This window comes from Sus scrofa, chromosome 7 (assembly GCF_054392235.1).
Source record: "Sus scrofa isolate SSC_HxYL_T2T_F1_AM1 chromosome 7, Sscrofa_HxYL_maternal_Yorkshire_Landrace_v2.0, whole genome shotgun sequence".
In the NCBI taxonomy this organism is placed as follows: Eukaryota; Metazoa; Chordata; class Mammalia; order Artiodactyla; family Suidae; genus Sus; species Sus scrofa.
In genome coordinates, this window is record NC_139389.1 from 98,621,544 (window position 1) to 98,639,804 (window position 18,261).

The 18,261-nt window shown below is 42.1% G+C and overlaps 1 protein-coding gene across 7 annotated transcripts in view; it reads right to left on the minus strand.

Moving 5' to 3' along the window:
* Positions 1-206: 206 nt before the first annotated feature.
* SV2B (synaptic vesicle glycoprotein 2B) overlaps positions 207-18,261 on the minus strand; it is a 198,491-nt gene continuing 180,436 nt past the window's right edge. For all 7 annotated transcript variants that reach the window (XM_001926765.8, XM_021099374.2, XM_021099373.2 and 4 more), the window contains 4 exons: positions 14,181-14,314; positions 11,277-11,477; positions 6,019-6,178; positions 207-3,513 (listed from right to left, as the gene is read on the minus strand). In XM_001926765.8, coding sequence (XP_001926800.6) covers positions 3,330-3,513; positions 6,019-6,178; positions 11,277-11,477; positions 14,181-14,314 — 679 coding nt within the window. In that variant the 3' untranslated portion in view covers positions 207-3,329. The remainder of the gene's footprint in view (positions 3,514-6,018; positions 6,179-11,276; positions 11,478-14,180; positions 14,315-18,261) is intronic.

Consider the following 18,261-nt stretch of genomic DNA (forward strand, 5'->3'; position numbering starts at 1 on the left):
AGAGGGAGAGCATTTCTGTAGGACTTGTAACCCACGCCTAGTACTACATGCCACCTCGGTCACATCATTTAGCCTCTCAAGGTCCTCATATGAAAAATAAGAAAGTTGAAAGAAACTTAGCATTCCTCCCAGCTGATCCAGTCAATCTAGGACTCTAGAAGAGACCTGAGCATCTGGAAATAATCTCTAGTCTCAGTTCTTAAAGGTTTGCTTACATTTATTTTTATTTATTATTATTTTTAATGAACCACTACAAGGTGCCAGAGAACCCTGGGAATGGGGTTATTTATTACATGACCTTGGTGTCATGAGCTATAAATGTCACAAACAGGCACACCCCTTTCCCTATTTATTTCCAGTAAAACAAAAGATCAAAAATCAGCATCAAGAGATGACACAATACAGTTGAGACCATGAAGAGCAACCACTCCCAAACTGGGCATCACAAAAATACAGCATAAACTGCAAACAGATTTGCTCAATGAGGAAGCACCTCATCCCTTTAACTCTCCACGGATGCCATCTGGAGTTTCTCAGAGTAACAGATGAAATGAAAAAGCAGAGCGCTGCCAGGAATACGGTACATTATCCCCAATGACCTGCCACAGAGACTATTTTTAAAGACGTATCTATCTCCTCAGGAGTGATAGCATTTAAGAAGTGACCAGGTCCCAGTGCCAGACAATCCTTCATGGGGAAAGGCTGCAGAGCATGGCTGTACCTTTACAAAGGTCTAAGTGATGGATGAGATGGGCACTGCCCTTGGTTGGTCAGGTGGTTGGTGTGAGGAGCCATAAAGATAATGCAGGAGTTATAGCTTGGGAATCAAATAGAGTTTACCCCCAAATTGTTTCAGCCACCCCAACACTCAAAAATTACTCATGTTTTAGATTTACAAGCTCTATCTTACCTAGAAATGCAGACTCCCACTGCCTGGTAAATGTTTAAGCAGTAACTGCTCATTGAACCCTATTACCCCATTGAAAAACAATGTTACATGGGAAGGGTAATCCCGGCTTACACAATTCTCGTTTATGAACCTCGACAGTGTATTCATATCACAAGAAAGTATATAACAGCTATATTACATTGGTCCTCTCACTAATGACACAGCATTGATGTTCAGTAATTCCTGTAAAACATTGAGAGAAACGCTAATACACGATGATACATTTCTATAGTTGGGGGACTAGGGATGTCAAGTCAGAGTTGGGACTTCCTTCCCTGCACTGAAAGAAAAGTGATGAATAAAGAGGTGGGGGACATGAGAAACAGAGAAAACATTTTAACCATTAAAACTGATCTCGGATTTCCCGTTGTGGCTCAGCCGGTCAAGGACCCAACACTGTCTCTGTGAGGATACAGGTTCAATCCCTGGCCTCACTCAGTGGGTTAAGAATCTGGCATTGCTGTGAGCTGTGGTGTAGGTCACAGGTGGGGCTCTGATCCAGTGTTGCTGTGGCTGAGTCATAGGCCGGCAGCTGCAACTCTGAGTCAACCCCCAGCCTGGGAACGTCCAAATGCCACAAGTGTGGCTATAAAAAATGAAAACAAAAAGTTGATCTCGAATCCAGAATAGAAAGGTGTCTTTGAATTTACTCTTTCCTCCTATCTTCTACTCCAGAGAATAACCAAAAGAAGGCCTGAAGCTATCACAGGACCTAAATGTTTCTCCAAAACTGAAAATACACTCAGTTCAGCCATCATTTTTCTTCTTTAAATTGTTGAGGTTTCTGGGAGGCAAAGAGTGGCATGTTGCAGACTTGAGAGCATCACAAATCAATTCAAAGAACTAGTTCTTGCAGACCAGTGTCCACCTGGTCTCAGCAAGTTCCCCTCTAGTGGCAGGAGCTTACAGGTTCTCCTTCCTTCCATGCAGGACAGTTCTGCTGAGTTAAACATAATTCTTCTCTATGAAGTCAAGACTTCAGTCTATTACTGATCTTTGCCGAAGCAGTATTTTCCAGGCTTCTCACTCCACCCCCACAGCCACCCTCATTCTTGTTCCAAACTGGATCTCAGGAAAGCGTTCTCTTGGAGCACTGCAGGAAAACATATGTGACATCCACTACACTCCCTCACTCCCTTGACAGTGACATCTGCTTTGAAAACCCTGAACCAAGACACTGAGTGTAGATTTTTCATGGGACCTGACTATTCCAGCAAATACGGATCATGGTTCACTGCTAAATTTACACTTTGAAAAACTGTGGCTACATTTCCCGATTCTCCCTCAAAGCCCTCATGTTGTCCACTGCACTTTATTCTAGGCTACAACGAGGGTACCAGAGGCCACTGAACACTTCTCATGTTGCTTCTGGATGAGCAGCAACGTCAAATGCCAGGATGGAAGATGGTGAGCTTGCATCTCACCTGTGATCTGTGTAAGAGGGGAAAGTGACTCTTTCCCCCACAGGAAGAAAAGTGCCTGCATTAAATGACTTGCACAAAGTGAGTTTGCCAAGCGCATCCTCCTGACAGCAATTTAAATGGCTATGAGAAATTGGGCTTGCTCTTCATTCCATCAGCCCCAATTTCCAGGGACCTCAAACACCAAGTCCTCTCAAAATATGGCTAAAGGCTGGCAGATATTTGCAGATAGCGTTTCTGCAAATGGAACCCGAAGACAGTTATGTACAAAGTTAGTTTATAGAATACCTATCCCATTGTTTCTTGAACTAGATCAAAATAGGAATAAATATTATTCTTACTACCTAATCATCATGGAAAACTTAGGATACGTGGAGGGGGGAAAGTAGATTTCTATAGATATTGCATCAAATATTTGATTTTCTATATCAGACTATCTTTGATGCTATTGCGCCAATTTTCAAATGGAAACTATGATAAGTGATATTTTTATATGCAAAAATATATGTAGCCTGTACTTCAAGCCCAATATTCATATGATCACTCTAACTTCCCCGCCAAGTCAATTTGTTAGGTCCTTGGGATCTGAGGAACTTTATGGACGAGCTTGAGTGTTTCTCATCACTTTGAAATGCGTAAAAGTTATTGCACATCCTTACACACCCCTTGCTTAGTGTGCCCAAGGGCTATATCCTTCCTCTTGCACCTTGGGCCCGGGACACTGGAAGCCAAGCACACAGCTCTGGGATAATAAGGGAGGGAAGATCAGGACACCCCCAAATCAGTCACCTGAGTTACAAACATATGGACAGCTGAAATGGGTGCTAAACTAGGGGTCACAAAAACAACTTCTCCTCCTGGGCTATCCAGGTGTCCTCTGGACAGCGATGGACAGGAAGGGTGGGGCAGGTAAGGTTGCTGGACAAGGTTCTTCCAACATTTCCTTTCCCCAGAGGTTGTCACATCAGGACCTGTTCTCGAGTCTCTGGCAGTCGAAGAGCAATCAGGCCACCCCCAACAAGAGAAGTGGCAGCCAGAAGGATGGGGACCACTTTGGTGATCCCAACAAAAGAAGCAAAGATAGTGTTTCCCAGGATGGCACCAAATTTGCATAATCCATTGAGGATGCCAAAGGCTGTTGCCCTGTAAAAGAAGAAGAAAGCAAATCATCCTGGAAGATAGAAAACAGATCTCCTTAGATGTGTGGGACTGAGTTTTTTAAGGAAATATAGTGAGGGTGTGGGAGGGAACTTTTTTCCCCTAAATATAAAAGTAACATATTCTCATTTTAGTCAAATTTGGAAATACAGAATAACAAAAAGATGCAAGAATATACAACTTCACCACTGAAAGAAGTCACTATTATTAACATTTTGGAGTATTTCCTTTCCTTCCAACTTGAAATGTTCACAGGGAGTACATGAATATTGTGACATACTGAAAAAGGATGAAGCAAAAAGTGTAAGTGTTCCCCATTAATAATACCTCGACCCTCTTGTGGCTGTTAGTTATCCCTAAATAGTATTTCTCCAAATGTAAGACTACATTTCCCAGACTCCCTTGCTTCTGAGCCTAGTCATGTGACTATGTTTAGACCAATGGGATATAAGTACAAGGGGCAGCTCCTGAGAAACTTCCTCCTCAAGAGAAGTCAAGAGTGGTCCTTTTGGAGTTCCTATCATGGCTCAGTGGAAAGGAATTTGACTAGCATCCATGAGGATGCAGATTCGATCCCTGGCCTCACTCAGTGGGTTAAGGATCCAGCCTTGTGTGAGGTGTGGTGTAGGTTGCAGATGTGACTCAGATCCTGCATTGCTCTGGCTGTGGTGTAGGCTGGCAGCTACAGCTCTGATTTGACCCCTAGCCTGGGAACCTCCATATGCTTCGGGTACAGCCCTAAAAAGACAAAAAAAAAAAAAAATAGAGAGAGAGAGAGTGGTCCTTTTGCTCTCTTCTTTCTCCTTTATCTTTTTTCCTTCCATCCTGTTTTCTGAAATACAGATGGTCTCCTCTTGGACTACAGTTGAGGTCATGAAAGAGGAAGAACAAGATAAAAAGAGTCTACAGTGCCTACCTTCCTATGTTTGCAGTTATTTGCAGTTTCTATCTCCCATGGCAGAACCTAATCCTAATTATTATTAGTCACACTTTGCAGTGATAACTATTATTAACCACCAATCTTTTCTTGATTCCATCCATATACAGAGACAATATTCCCAGCATTCTTTGTCCCAAAACTAAATAAAAGATCTCTATTTCATACCACAAGTTTATCAAGAATGTGGTTGTATTTTTGTATTTTAAATTCTTTTTATAATTATTCTATAACCATACCACACTATAGCTTTATCTTTTTTCACCAACCCCAATCCCATTCTTTTTGTTTCAGGATTTTCTTGGACATTTTCACACATGTATTTCTTCCAAATAAACTTTAATTCTTTCAAGTTCCCAAAGGGAGTCTCATTGAGTTTTGAATTGACTCTTTAAAAACTAAAGAATATTTGATATTTTGGTAAGATTAAATCTTCTAAGAATTCATTAAGATGTCCTTTGACATATATTTGAGTCTTCTTTTATAGCTCTCAGTAAAGCTTTATGGTTTTCTTCACATAAGAGTTTCACCTTTTTTGTCAAATTGATTCCTATATTTTAGGATTTGTACTATTATTAGATTCAGTTTTACTTTTACTTTTTGACATTTTAAGATCTATACATTATTAGTTTTATTATTATACTATAATTTTAGTTTATTTAAGTTATAATTTATTAAACAATAAGTTATTATTTATTATTTTTACTAGCACCTTACCAAATTATTTTGTTTCTAGTAGTCTCTTTGTTAATTCGCTTAAGTTTTCTTGGATTTAAAATCACATACCATCAAAAACATAACTTTTCCTCCTCTTATTTTTTGTAAAACTTAGAACAGTTCTTTGCTTCACAGAACAGAGGCTTCAGATATGATATTCTGTGATTTTCCATAGCTACCTATAGCCCAATACCTCTGCCAGCAATCTTTGGAATATCCTTAAGACTTTCTGCAGAACATTTACCTGCCTTCCACATCACTTCATATTCTTTTCTGGCCAAAGAGCCACTTACCTGCTATCCTTAATATTCCCCCTCCATAAGGAGAAAACACTGATAAGAAATGGCCTTGACACTATGCCTGTTAACTAGTCCTCTTCCCATAGGGCTTGTACAAAATAAAAATAAACCTTGGGCAGCCCTGCCACATTCACCACAAAACCCTAGACCAACATGCCTCATGCTCACCTTTATTTCTGCCCCACTCTTTGCCTGTCTAGTTCTTCACCTTTTTACTTCATTTCCCATTGGCAGGCCTGTCCCCATCTCTCCTTGGATTGCACAAAACATCTGGTTTAGCCCTAATTCCTTTCTCCTGGACAAGGTCTGCACTGTCCTTTTCATCTTGCCATCTACCCCACCACATCAGGCCTTAGCCTTCCCACTTCCGGACCTATGCCAGCCCCCAGGTGGGAGAAACTCAACTACCTAAGAGAGGGTTAGTCCATGGAACACCAGGAAGACCAAGATGGCTGTGATGGAGGAGTCTAGGGCAGGTAGACTTTTGGCCAAAGAAGTCCAGGCAGGCCCCAGAGGGAAGCCCAGGGAAGAACTGACCTCTGGTTGGTGGGATACAGCTCCACAGTGATCACATCCAGAGCATTCCAGGCAGCAATGCTGGTCCCACAGAACAGGCACTGCCAGCCAATCATCGCAGACTCACTGTTGCCAAAAAACAGGAAGAAGCAGCAGACAGCCGAGATTAGCATGGAGCCACCTGCAGAGGGAGATCAGCACAGAAAGAAACATGAAGCCCTTGTCAGACAAGACCTGACAGAACAGATTCATCTCCACACAAAGAGAACACAGCTTGGACTCCCACATGGCTCCTCAGCCATGGAATTAGAGCCTTCTGCCTGGGTCATGTCACCAGAATTAGCCTCCAGGAAGGATTTTGAAATCTTCATACTGCGGTGCTGCCCAGCCAAGAACAACTGAGGACAAGGCAGAGAGCATGGTTAATAGCTGAGAATCTATCATATACCAGACATTGTTCTAGGAGATGTATCCTGAGATACACAGTATCAAAAGATTCCATTCTTGGAGTTTCCATTGTGGCTCAGCAGTAATGAATCCAACTAGTATCCATGAGGATGTAGATTCCATCCCTGGCCTTGCTCAATGGGTTAAGGATCTGGAGTTGTCATGAGCTGTGGTATAGACTGCAGACGAGGCTTGGATCCCACATTGCTATGGCTATAGTGTATGCTGGCAGCGGAGACTGATTCAATCCCTAGCCTGGGAACCTCCATATGCTATGGGTGCAGCCCTAAAAAAAGAAAAAAAATAAAAAGACTCCATTTTCATGGTGCTTATCTTCCATTAAGAACCCAGCTGTAAATGGGCTACAGGACAACTAATCAAGGGCCATGCGGCTTAGTCTCCATTTACACTCACATCCACCCCCAGATAGCTGAGCTGCCCCTCTAAGCCTGCTCTGCGCCTCGGGAAGCTAACCCCAGTAACTGCATACCTGTAGCTCCCTTGTCTGTTGAGAGGAGAAAGGAGTTGGAGTATTTCTTCCCAATTCCCATCCCGCTTTATCAGCCCCTTTTTGGAGAATGCTGCATCCCACCAGGACTACCGTGCCTTCCAGGCACCTCCTCCTCCTGGGCTCCAGCTCTCACTGGGCCTAGTTACTGCTATTTTCTTCCTTTGTCCCTGCAACCCTAGAAGTAGTGCCTGTTGCTCACTTTTGCTAGTATCTGGGTGCCTCATCTGTATCATTTGTTCCCATAACCCTGCCCACACCTCTAAAGGCTGCCCCATCAAGTCTTACTAGAACCATATGGGGTGAATTCTTTTTCCCAGCAGGACGCTGAGTGGTACAGCTAACAATAAGAAATCCCATTGAAAGAAAGCTGTGTTAGATATAGAGAATAGATTTGTGGTTGCCAAGGAGGGAGTGGGATGGACTGGGAGTTTGGGGTTAGTAGATGCAAACTATCACATTTAGAATGGATAAGCAATGAGGTCCTACTGTGTAGCACAGGGAACTACGTCCAGTCTCTTGAGATAGGGCAGGATGGCAGATAATATAAGAAAGGGAATATATATATATATATATGACTAGATCACCTTATGTACAGCAGAAATTGGCACAACATTGTAAATCAACTATAATTTTTAAAAAGAAAGAAAGAAAGAAAATGAAAGAAGTCTAGGTCAAGTCCTGCCCAAATCCAAGCCCGGAGGAATTTGGAATGTCTGGAGTGGATTCAGGGCATGGACCAGGAGCATGGCTGGAAATGCAGTGGGAATAGTTAGCAAAGGAAATCAGGTTGGTCCCAAACAACCAGCTGGGAAACAGGGCAAGAGTTGCCACCAGGCATGAGGACCCTAAAAGTGGGAGGTCTTCAGGTTGCCAAGAAGCCAGAAGCCTGGTCTGGCCTCACCAAGTGCCTCCTTGGGAGGCTTTCTCCTGGAATCTGGCCCTTAGACCTGGAGTTGCTAAATCTGGTACCACAACCTGCTGATTTGCTAGGAAATGGTAACTGTCTGCCTGGATTCCACTGATTCTGGGAGGGGGTAGGTAGCCTGGTAACCTCTTTCCAAACCATGGGGAGAGAACTAGAATGGGAGGAGATTGGCATCTACTGGACCACAAGGGCCCTGAGAACCATGTCATTCACATGCATGCACCCCTCAAAGTGGCCAGCCATAGCACTTGGCATACAATGTTTGTTGAGTCCAAAATGTCACCAAATAAGTCAAGTGATAGTCAGGGAACTGACCCCTCAACTATGTTAGCTCTTCCCATTATAGCTCCTTATGGCCCTCAATTCTTCCACTCTCATCATTAGTTCTCATTCTCCTTGTGAGCAAGAGGCCTGAGGTCAAATCCCAGCGCCCCCTGTGTGACCCTGCGTGAGTCACTTAACCTCTCCATGCTGTCTCACTTTCCCCATTGCAGAGTTATTATGGGGGTTAAATAAACTAATATTTCCAAAATGCCTGGAACAAAACCTGAGCTATAATAAGCACTTCCTAAGCACTAGTTAAATGAAATTTCTAGTTGATATCTGTCTCTGCCAATAGATCATTTGGTTCTTAAGCACAAGGAGGCTGTCTGTCTCAATTACTATTGTATTTCCTTTGCCAACCCTACAGCCCGGTGGAAAATTGTTGCATAAATTAATGCTTATTGAATGAATATATAAGGAGTAATAGGCTCATCAGGAAAACTTCCACTCTGCTGTTAACAAGGCACTACTTTGGGGCAGGAAAGGGCACAGTAACAGAATAAGCAGGACAAATGATGTTCCAGCAGGCTCTATGGGGGATCATGGAAAAGGCAACTTCCAAACAGGTTACCTACATCCTATCAAGATAGTTATTAAGCACATAGTATTTACTGATCCCTGAGACTATCACAGTTGATCCACTGTATGCCAGGCCTTTTACTAAAGATACAAAGAGGACACTGTGCTTTTAATAGTCTGGCTCAGCAACAAAATGTAGACATTAATAAAAGAACAAGATATAAAGAATGATAAATATTGGTTCCAGATATCCACTTTGGGGAGGATTGCTCTATGCAGCATTATAGAAATCAATTTTTATCGTGGATACATTCATGATGACAAGAAGGGCTCTGACAGTGAAGAAAAGAAGGTCCACTCTCTCCCTGCCCTGCCTGCTCCCTGCATCCAGCCGTTCCTCTGCTCCCAGTCGAGAGGGAAGGTCCACCCTGGTTCACAGGCACACCCAGCCCACCTTCAGACCCTCCTTTTCCAGGAACTTCCTTAGTTCCTCCAGCAGCTCACCAAAGAATTCGCTGTTAGACCCTGGGACTCAAAAGGCCAGTGATCGAATGGCAGAAATGTCACGTGTCTACTCTTACACACTTTGCCTCATCGGAGCAAAAGGAAGTATTATTTTAACCATTGCACAATGGAAGCTCAGAGAAGTCAAGGAAGTTGTGCAGACTCTCAAAACCAGAGGTGGCCGAGATGGCCACCTGTCGCCCAGCCACTGGTCTTTGACACCATGCGGCCCCAAAGCGCCTTCTGCTGAAAATCTTGGGGCTTCCAACTAATCTAGGAAAGAGGCCACCTTTGCTGGGTACCGTCAGTGCCACAGCATCATTAAGTGGCCCATGATGGCAGGCACCATGCTGGGCATGGGCATCACAGAAGTTAATAAGCCACTGTTTTCCCTCAGCAGGTGTCAGGTCTACCCAGGCACTGTCCCCAACAAGGGACACAGTTCAATCTGCCATGCCTGAGAGGTGACCAACCTGGCCACAAGATTAAAAAGCAGGGAGTTCCTGTCGTGGCTCAGCAGGTTATGAACCCAACTAGTATCCATGAGGATGAGGATTCGATCCCTGGCCTTGCTCAGTGAGTTAAGGATCCGATGTGCCACAAGCTGTGGTATAAGTCGCAGATGCGGCTCAGATCCTGCATTGCTGTGACTATGACATAGGCCGGCAGCTGCAGCTCTGAGTCAATCCCTAGTCTGGGAACTTCCATATGCCATGGGTATGGCCCTAAAAGGCAAAAAATAAATAAATAAAAAATAAAAAGCAGAAATCGCAGGCATGTCTTGGGCTCACCATTCCAAACATCCAGGCTACTGTTTATAATAATTATATTCCATATGAGCCAAACGCTCAGAAGAGATTCCCCGCCCATAAAGACCAGATCAATTTGCTCTTCTCTGACAAAGTGATTGTGATTTATTGTGTTTCCTATTGAACTTTGCTGCTAGGATCTTGGAATTAATTTCACTGATCAACTACATCCCAGAGCAGAACTCACGGCATGTTTATTAGCATACTGTCTGCTTCCCCTCCTCGTCTTGACTTATATTGTAATGTGTACATTTTCCCTGGCCCTGGGGGGATATATTTTGCTTCTTGTTCACCCTGCCTGGCATGTGTCTCTGTAGCAAACTGCTGCAAATCAGGTGGAATGAAGCCAGGCAGATGTGAATGTGGCTACTGCTTTTGAGAACCTGCAATGCATCAAGCACTGCAGCACTAATAGGAAATGCTTCAGGTACATTATGTTCAACCCTCACAAATGCTTTTGGGTACATTATGTTCAACCCTATCAGCTCATTGTAGGTTCCCTTTTCTATAAGATAAGGCCCAGAGAAGTAAAGAAATGTGTCCAAAGTCAGCCTTTGGGTGGTAGGATTCCAACATGAGCCTGTCCAATTCCAAAGCCCAAATTTTTATCACTATTCAACAGTAATAGGCATTGGCATATAAACATTGTGGTCTATGGAATAACTGGCCAATGGGGACTTGCTGTACAGCACAGGGAACTCTACCCAATATTTTGCAATAATCTACATGGGAAAACAATCTGGAAAAGAATGGATGTGTGTATATGTATAACTGAATCACTGTTGTACAGCAGAAATTATTACAACCTTGTAAATCAATTACCCTTCCATAAAATTTTAAAAGTGAAAAAAAACAATAGGTAATAGGATTTATTTTAAATCATCAAATGAAACCAATGCTCATTTAAGAGCATTTGATGAATTTTCCAACAAGAATAATACAAAGTGGGTAGAGTGGAAATATTTAATATCCCATGGAAGTGCTAATAGAATAGGTAGCTGTCATAGAATTGTTGAGTCAGGAAATGAAGACATGTTCCTGGCCTGGACCAGAGGTCTCCACGGGGCCCTGGAGTTTTGCAGATGTGCCTCCTTGGTTTTACACTGGCAGATTCCATCTTACCTGTGTGGTTTCCTGTGCAAGATTTCCTCAAGAAAAAGAAGACTTCCACTGCTCTAATACACTTTAAGGCCCTGCTCTGGCCCCCGAGAACACAGATGTGGTGACCCTAACTACTCACCGATCATCTTGAGCCTTCCAACCCTATCCATGAGCAGGGCAGAAATGATGTTCCCAGGCAAGACAGACAAGCTGCCTAGGAAGCTGACGAGGTAAATCAGGAAGTCGTTATCTTGCTCTACGTCCATGTGGCAGCCCTCCTTCTGTTCCAGAAAGGTGACGTTGATAAAATGACAGTCGATGAACTTATGCTGGTAGAGGTCTGCAGAGAGAAGGAAACCTTTGGTTCGTGTGACATGGAGGGAGGTGGGGAGATTTGGGGCAGAGGTGATGGTGGAGTTATGCCCCTGCCTTGAGCAGGGTGCCCCTCCCTTTGGCAATCAGACAGTCTCAAAGTCACGGTGATGTGTGTCAGGTATGGAGGACGTGGGAAACCGCTAAACATGTAATGACCTGTTCAAGCTCCTATAAGCAAAGAGAAATGAAACGAACATTCATTAAGGGACTTGGTTGGTTGGTTGTTTGTTTTTATGGCCCCACCTGCTGCATGTGGAAGTTCCCGAGGAAAGGGTCAAATCAGAGCTGCAGCTGCTGGCCTACACCACAGCCACGGCAACACCACATCCTTAACACCATGAGTCAGGCCAGGGATTGAACCCACATCCTCACAAAGACAGCATCAGGTCCTTAACACACTGAGCCACAACAGGAACTCCTAGGGACAAGTTTAATTACCACCTTTAAACCAGATAACAGTCCTTTTTGTTTCAGTGAAATGACACTGAAGGCCATAGGCTCCAAGGCTACTTGGCTTATAGAAGGCAGATGGCCAGAGAACTGGGTCCAGGTTGAGTCATTCACTCTAAAGCCATGAAGAAACCTGAACACATTTCAAAATTTTTAAAAAGTTGCGGGAGCTCCCTTGTGGCACAGTAGATTAAGGACCCAGTGCTGTCATGGCAGCAGCTCAGGGTCACTGCTGTGGCTTGGGTTTGACCCCTGGCCAGGGAACTTCCACATGCTGCAGGCACGACCAAAAAAAAAAAAAAGTGCTCAGTGGTTGTAGGGGCAGGGCAGGAAAGAGATGACTAGGTAAGAGGATTTTTAGGGCAGTAAAAATACTCTGTGTGATATTATGATGAGGGATATACATCATTGTCCATGTGTCTAAGCACATAGAATGTACAACACCCAAAAGGAACCCTAATGTGAACTATGCACTTTGGGTGATATTGATGCATCAGTGTAGTTTCCTTAATTATGATAAATGTACCCCTCTGGTGGGGGACATTGATAATGTAGCCTATGCATGGGGGCAAGGAGCATTTGGAAATCTCTGCACCTTTCTTCCAATTTTGTTGTAAACCTAAAACATTTCTAAAAAAAATAAGTCTTAAAAAATAATAAGAACCATTTGCTTTGGAAGCAGTTCCCATGTTTTCTGACACCTTCTAACATCAGCTGTTTTAACAGAAAGATCACTATATAGGCTCTCAGGAAACCTGGGTTTGGGAACTGGCTCTGCCACTGACCCTTTTTAACCTTCTTGAGTTTCTGCCTATTAAAATGAGAGAAAAACACCTCATTATCTCCACCACTTCCCATGACTGCAAATGTTTGCAAAAATTCCCATGTTAAGAGTGTGTAAGCAGAGACATCACTGAAACTTGGAAGAAGAAAATAAAAATATGCCAAGGAGTATAGAACTCACTAATAATTTTTTAAGTTCTGGCTAAAATAAGTTAGTAGGATAAATCCCGTGAAGACCAAGGAATATTTAGAGAACAGATATTGAAATTTTCAACGCTGACATCTTGGAGGAAAAGATGTTCTTGCAAAAACCATGCCTTGGTGCCAATGCCAAGGAGAAAGCACTGATCTGGACATAAGACAAACACTTCCATGGAAAAATCACAGACTTCAGAGTTAAACAATTAAGGGATGAAGCCAAGCTCCCTCCACTCACTAGCTGTGGCTGTGGGCAAGTTGCTTAAGCCTCTGTCTCCTTAGCTGTAAGATGGGGATGATAGTACATTTCTTACTTGAGACAATGTAAGTGAAGCCTGTGCTAAATCTCAATTAGTTTCCTTATAACCCAGCTCCACTTGGGATTAATTTATAATGAGAGTAGTAAAAATAACAAGGAGTGGTGGAATTTTGTGAATTTTTCTTTAAAAATCATTGAAATCCGTTAATCCCAAGGACCCCCATCCACTGGTGTGCTTTAAAATATTCTTATCATCCCATTTCATGCACAAAGCTTAAACATATGCAGCCTCCCATTTTCATTTATTATTGGGAGAACACGAGTCTTGAATTTTCTAAGTTTCAAATTATGCTAGGTCTTCCATAATGCACTCTATGCATAAAATGCAGCCCTCCTGGAATGCTGGGTTTTGTATTTTGTTCTGCCCAAAGACCCTTAGAGAACAGCATCAGTTTCACTGAGATCAGAAAACTTGCCCAAGTACTTTTGTTTCCATTTTACATGCAAAGAAGCTGAAACGCAGGCAAATTAAATAATTGCTTTGGTAAAGGCTATATAGGGAGTTACCATTGTGGCTCAACAGTAACAAACTCAACTAGTATCCTTGAGGATGCAGGTTTAAGCCCTGGCCTCACTCTGCGGAGTTAAGGATCTAGTGTTGCTGTGAGCTGTGGTGCAGGTTACAGACGCAGCTCGGTCCCGAGTTGCCGCAGCTGTGGCTGTGGCCAGCAGCTGCAGCTCCAATTTGACCCCCAGCCCGGGAACTTACTTTTTAGAGTGCAGCCCTAAAAAGCAAAAAAAAAAAAAAAAAAAAAAAAAACAAACAAAAAAAAAACGCTGTGTAACTTCTGTCTGCCATACCTAAGGCTGGAACCCGTTTCTCCACACACAGACTCAGCACTCACATTTGTGAGTACCTTTCTACTCCCAAACTGAGCAGTTTGGTTCTAGACCAGCCCACCCTGTCCGCACTCTTACCTGTGTTGTAAAAGATGGTGGATTCAATGGTGCAGTTTTTGAAATAGGTATCAGTAGACGTAACGTCTTCAAAATAGCACTCATCAAATAGCGTGTCCTCAAAGAGTACATGTTTAAAGTACATCTTTGTGAACCTGTGGGAAACAAAATCAGCCCTTGAGACTCCAATGGAAAACACAGCAAGCAGAAAAAGGAAAACTGCAAACCCGAAGGTGCTGGAACATTATTTTCAATGTGTTTTTATGCGGGGAGGAGCCCCAGGACTGTGGAAACTGATTCTATTTCAGTACCTATGGGGTTCTGTGCATCAGCCTGGTGCTTCCCAAATGCAGGTTCATGGACCTCCTGCATTAGAATCACAGAAGTGTGAAATGAAAATATTGATAACACCTCATTTTAGGAGCTTTAAAAACATGAATGTCCCTCAGTGGGTCCTAGAAGATTTAGAGGCAATAGATGTGTGAGAGCCTTAGAATCCTTGTTTCCCAAACAAGATGTGGGGAACTAGGCACTTTCATTTACATTGTTGGTAGAATATAATTGGTCCGGCCCCTTTGCAGAGCAGTTTTGCAAAATTTAAGACGTGACCTAGGAATACCACCTCCAAAATGTTATCATACACATACTTTCTCGTGCGTTCAAAGAGACACATGCACTGATCTTCACTGCAACATTACTATGTTTGGATTATTAGATAGATAGTTGATAGACAGACATACAGACAGACAGATAAAAAGATACCACACAATGGAACACCATATTAGGTAGATCTATATGTCTTAATACAGAACCATCATCAAGATACATTGTTAACTGAAAAAAAATTAAATGCAATATGGTGTTTATAGCATGTGGCCATTTGTGTAAGAAAAGCTACGGTACCTATGCCTGCAAATACATGGCGTACACCTGGAGAGTGACACAAGATGCTGGCAGATGTGGTTACCCCTGGGCAGGTGAAATGGGGCTTAGGTATGAACCAAATTTAATTTTTTCTTTATACCAGGGCACATATTACTTTTTCACTTCAAAATAAAACAGTCAATAAAAAGGAAATCACCTAGATGACTATGAGTTGCAGCCACATTTGCAAGCTGCTGCACGACTCCAACTCCCAAATAAACTCAACAAGAAAGAACAATGTTACATTTTTTATGGATTTCTAATCGTTCGTTTGTTTTTTCCACGTTTTAAAGTTTTATTGAAGTATAGTTGATTTATAATGCTGTGATAGTTTCTGCCGTACAACAAAGTGATTCAGTTATACAAACACACACCTGTTCTTTTTCAGGTTCTTTCCGCATATAGGTAATCACAGAATACTGGGTAGAACAATATTACATTGAAAAAAAATATATATATATACTGGCACACACTAACATACATCATCCTCTGCTGGTTATATTTACCAAGCTTGGTTAAACTTTAAGCTAGAAACCTTTGCCTATGTCTTCATTCATGAAGAATTACAACCTGTTCGTTCATTCATCTGTCTATTCCCTTATTTAAAATTCAATCTTCAGGAGTTCCCATCATGGCTCAGTGGTTAACGAACCCAATTAGTATCCATGAGGGTTTGGATGTGGGTTTGATCCCTGGCCTCGATAAGTGGGTTAAAGATAGAGCATTGCTGTGAGCTGTGGTGTAGGCTGCAGACAAGGCTTAGATCCTGAGTTGCTGTGGCTATGGCCTAGGCTAGCAGCTACAGCTCCAATTCAGCCTCTAGCCTGGGAACCTCCTTATTCCATGGGTGAGACCCTAAAAAGACTAAAATAGATAAATAAATAAAATAAAATAAAATTCAGTCTTCAGCAAACTCTTACTGAGTGTGGTATTAGGTATTAGGAATCCAGAGAGGAAAGACATGGTCCCTGCCCTGAAGTCTAACAGGAAAAAAAAAAAAAAAAAAACAAGCAACAGAAAACTAGGATACAGTGGGAATCCCAGGGATCACAGGGCTCTGCAGGTCGCTGTTCCTCTTCGGAGCCACCAGGTCATTCAATCACTGACGGCCTATGACAGCCAGTGCCCCTTATCCTTCATGCCCTCTGTGTTCTGCTGAGAACCCTAACCTAGAACCACTTCTCACTAGCTTCTGCAAAAAGACCTCCCACCCAATGAGAAAGCTGGATGGGTGCTTCTCCAATGAGAAAGCTGGATGAGTGCTTCTCCAAGAGAGGTACCCAGACCACTTGCATCAGAATAAGATGGGAAGTTATCAGGAAAGATGCAATTTTCCACAGTCCAACCTGGACCTCTTGAAGGATAATCACCAGAGGAAGATGCCAGCTTATTACACTTTAGAAAATGTAAGAGTCGTTGGTCTAGAAAGCCAAATTATTTCCAACAATTTTTCTTAGGGTTAAATTTGCCACAGACTTTTAAAGTGGATCCTCCAAGAGCTACCAAGGAACTCTTCAGATTTCCATGGGAAAATTAATTGGTAAGCCTTTTGCTACAGGAAGATGCTTCTTGATGTCAAAATTAATGTAATTTGCATGCTGAATGTATTTACTCAGTAAAGCTATTCCTATAGACTGTCTTGGGTCTTTGACTTTCTTAATATACCCTTCTCTTTAATATAGTAATAGACTGTGATGTGGCCTTTAGTGATATTTTAATGTTCTGCCAAGGGTGGGTGAGAAAGCAGGGCCATAAATCATAATAGGCCTGACACAGGCAGACCTTAAAATGTATCTCCAAGTGAGTTATAAAAAGCCAAAGTTATAAAAGAAGAGATAAAAGGAGAAAGGGCCAAGGCATATTTTATGAGTCATTTATATAAATCATCTCCTCTGATCTCTAATTTATATATTGAACTGGTCCAAGAGTCCTCATTCAGGAAAGTTCAAAGGCTGAAAGAAAAGTTAACAAAAGTATCTTGTGGAACTTTCCCTTTAAGGAAACAGAAGCCATTGGAGACCCAGAGTCCATGGCAGGATTATTATTCAAATACTTTATTTCAGTTATTTCTCAGGCCCAATGCTTTCATCCATTGAGTCATCTAACCTGTGCCAAAAGTCATATCTATTTAGTCACCATGTTTTAGGTTTGATGGCATCACCCTCAGAAAACTCAATCTAATTAAAGAGATAAACAAGAAAACTGATGATTAAAATTGGGTGCGATAATTATCAAGACAGAGATATGCTATAAAAATCACTTTAAAGGGGGCACTTATCATCCAGTTGGGTAAAGCATGAGATTGCTTATCCTGAAGGACAAGTAAGAATGATCCAAGCAAAGACGTGGAGGAAGTGAATTCCAGGCAGAGGGAACAGCATATGCAAAGACACGGAGGGTATGTTATACATACCCTTAATTGCCTCTGTCTTAAAAGTAGAGAATTCTCTTTCACATATTTTATGTCACCTTTCAGGGAGAAAATAAACAAAGGGTCTCTTTCCCCAAAGCTTAACACACACATACACGCCTAAAATAAGCCTTCCAGATAGAGTTCTTCAGGAGAGAAACGGAACTCCAGCTTCTGACACACTATCTCACAGCAAGTCCTAACCTGAGGCAAAGCAAAGCACAAATAAGAAAACTGTTCACTTCAGAAAATATACACTTAGCTTTAATTTGCTTAAAGAATGGAGGAAACCAAAAGTGTTACAGAATACTCTAACTTCTTAAATTCTCCAGAGGCATCAGGCCTGTACTTTACAAATGACACCATCCTCGAAAAAATGAAGATTGGAGTTCAACTTCTAGAGCCCAGTCACTGAAAGATTCCAGGCAAGTTTCTTCTCTACAGGCTGTCATTCAAAAGTCTTTAAAATAACAATCCTGAGGAGATGGCTGTTTCCAGTTCTAGTATATGGTTCTATAAGCGAAAATTACCCTCAACACAGACAGACATAGAGGTCATCATACGAAGTGAACTGAATCAGACAGAGAAAGACAAACATCCTATGATATCACTTATATGCAGAATCTGAAAAATATGATATAAATGAGCTTATTTACAAAACAGAAATAGACTCGAAAACAAATTTATGGTTACCAAAGGGGAAAGGAAGAGGGGGAGAGAAAAATTAGTAGTTTGGGATTAGCTGATACAAACTACTATATATAAAAT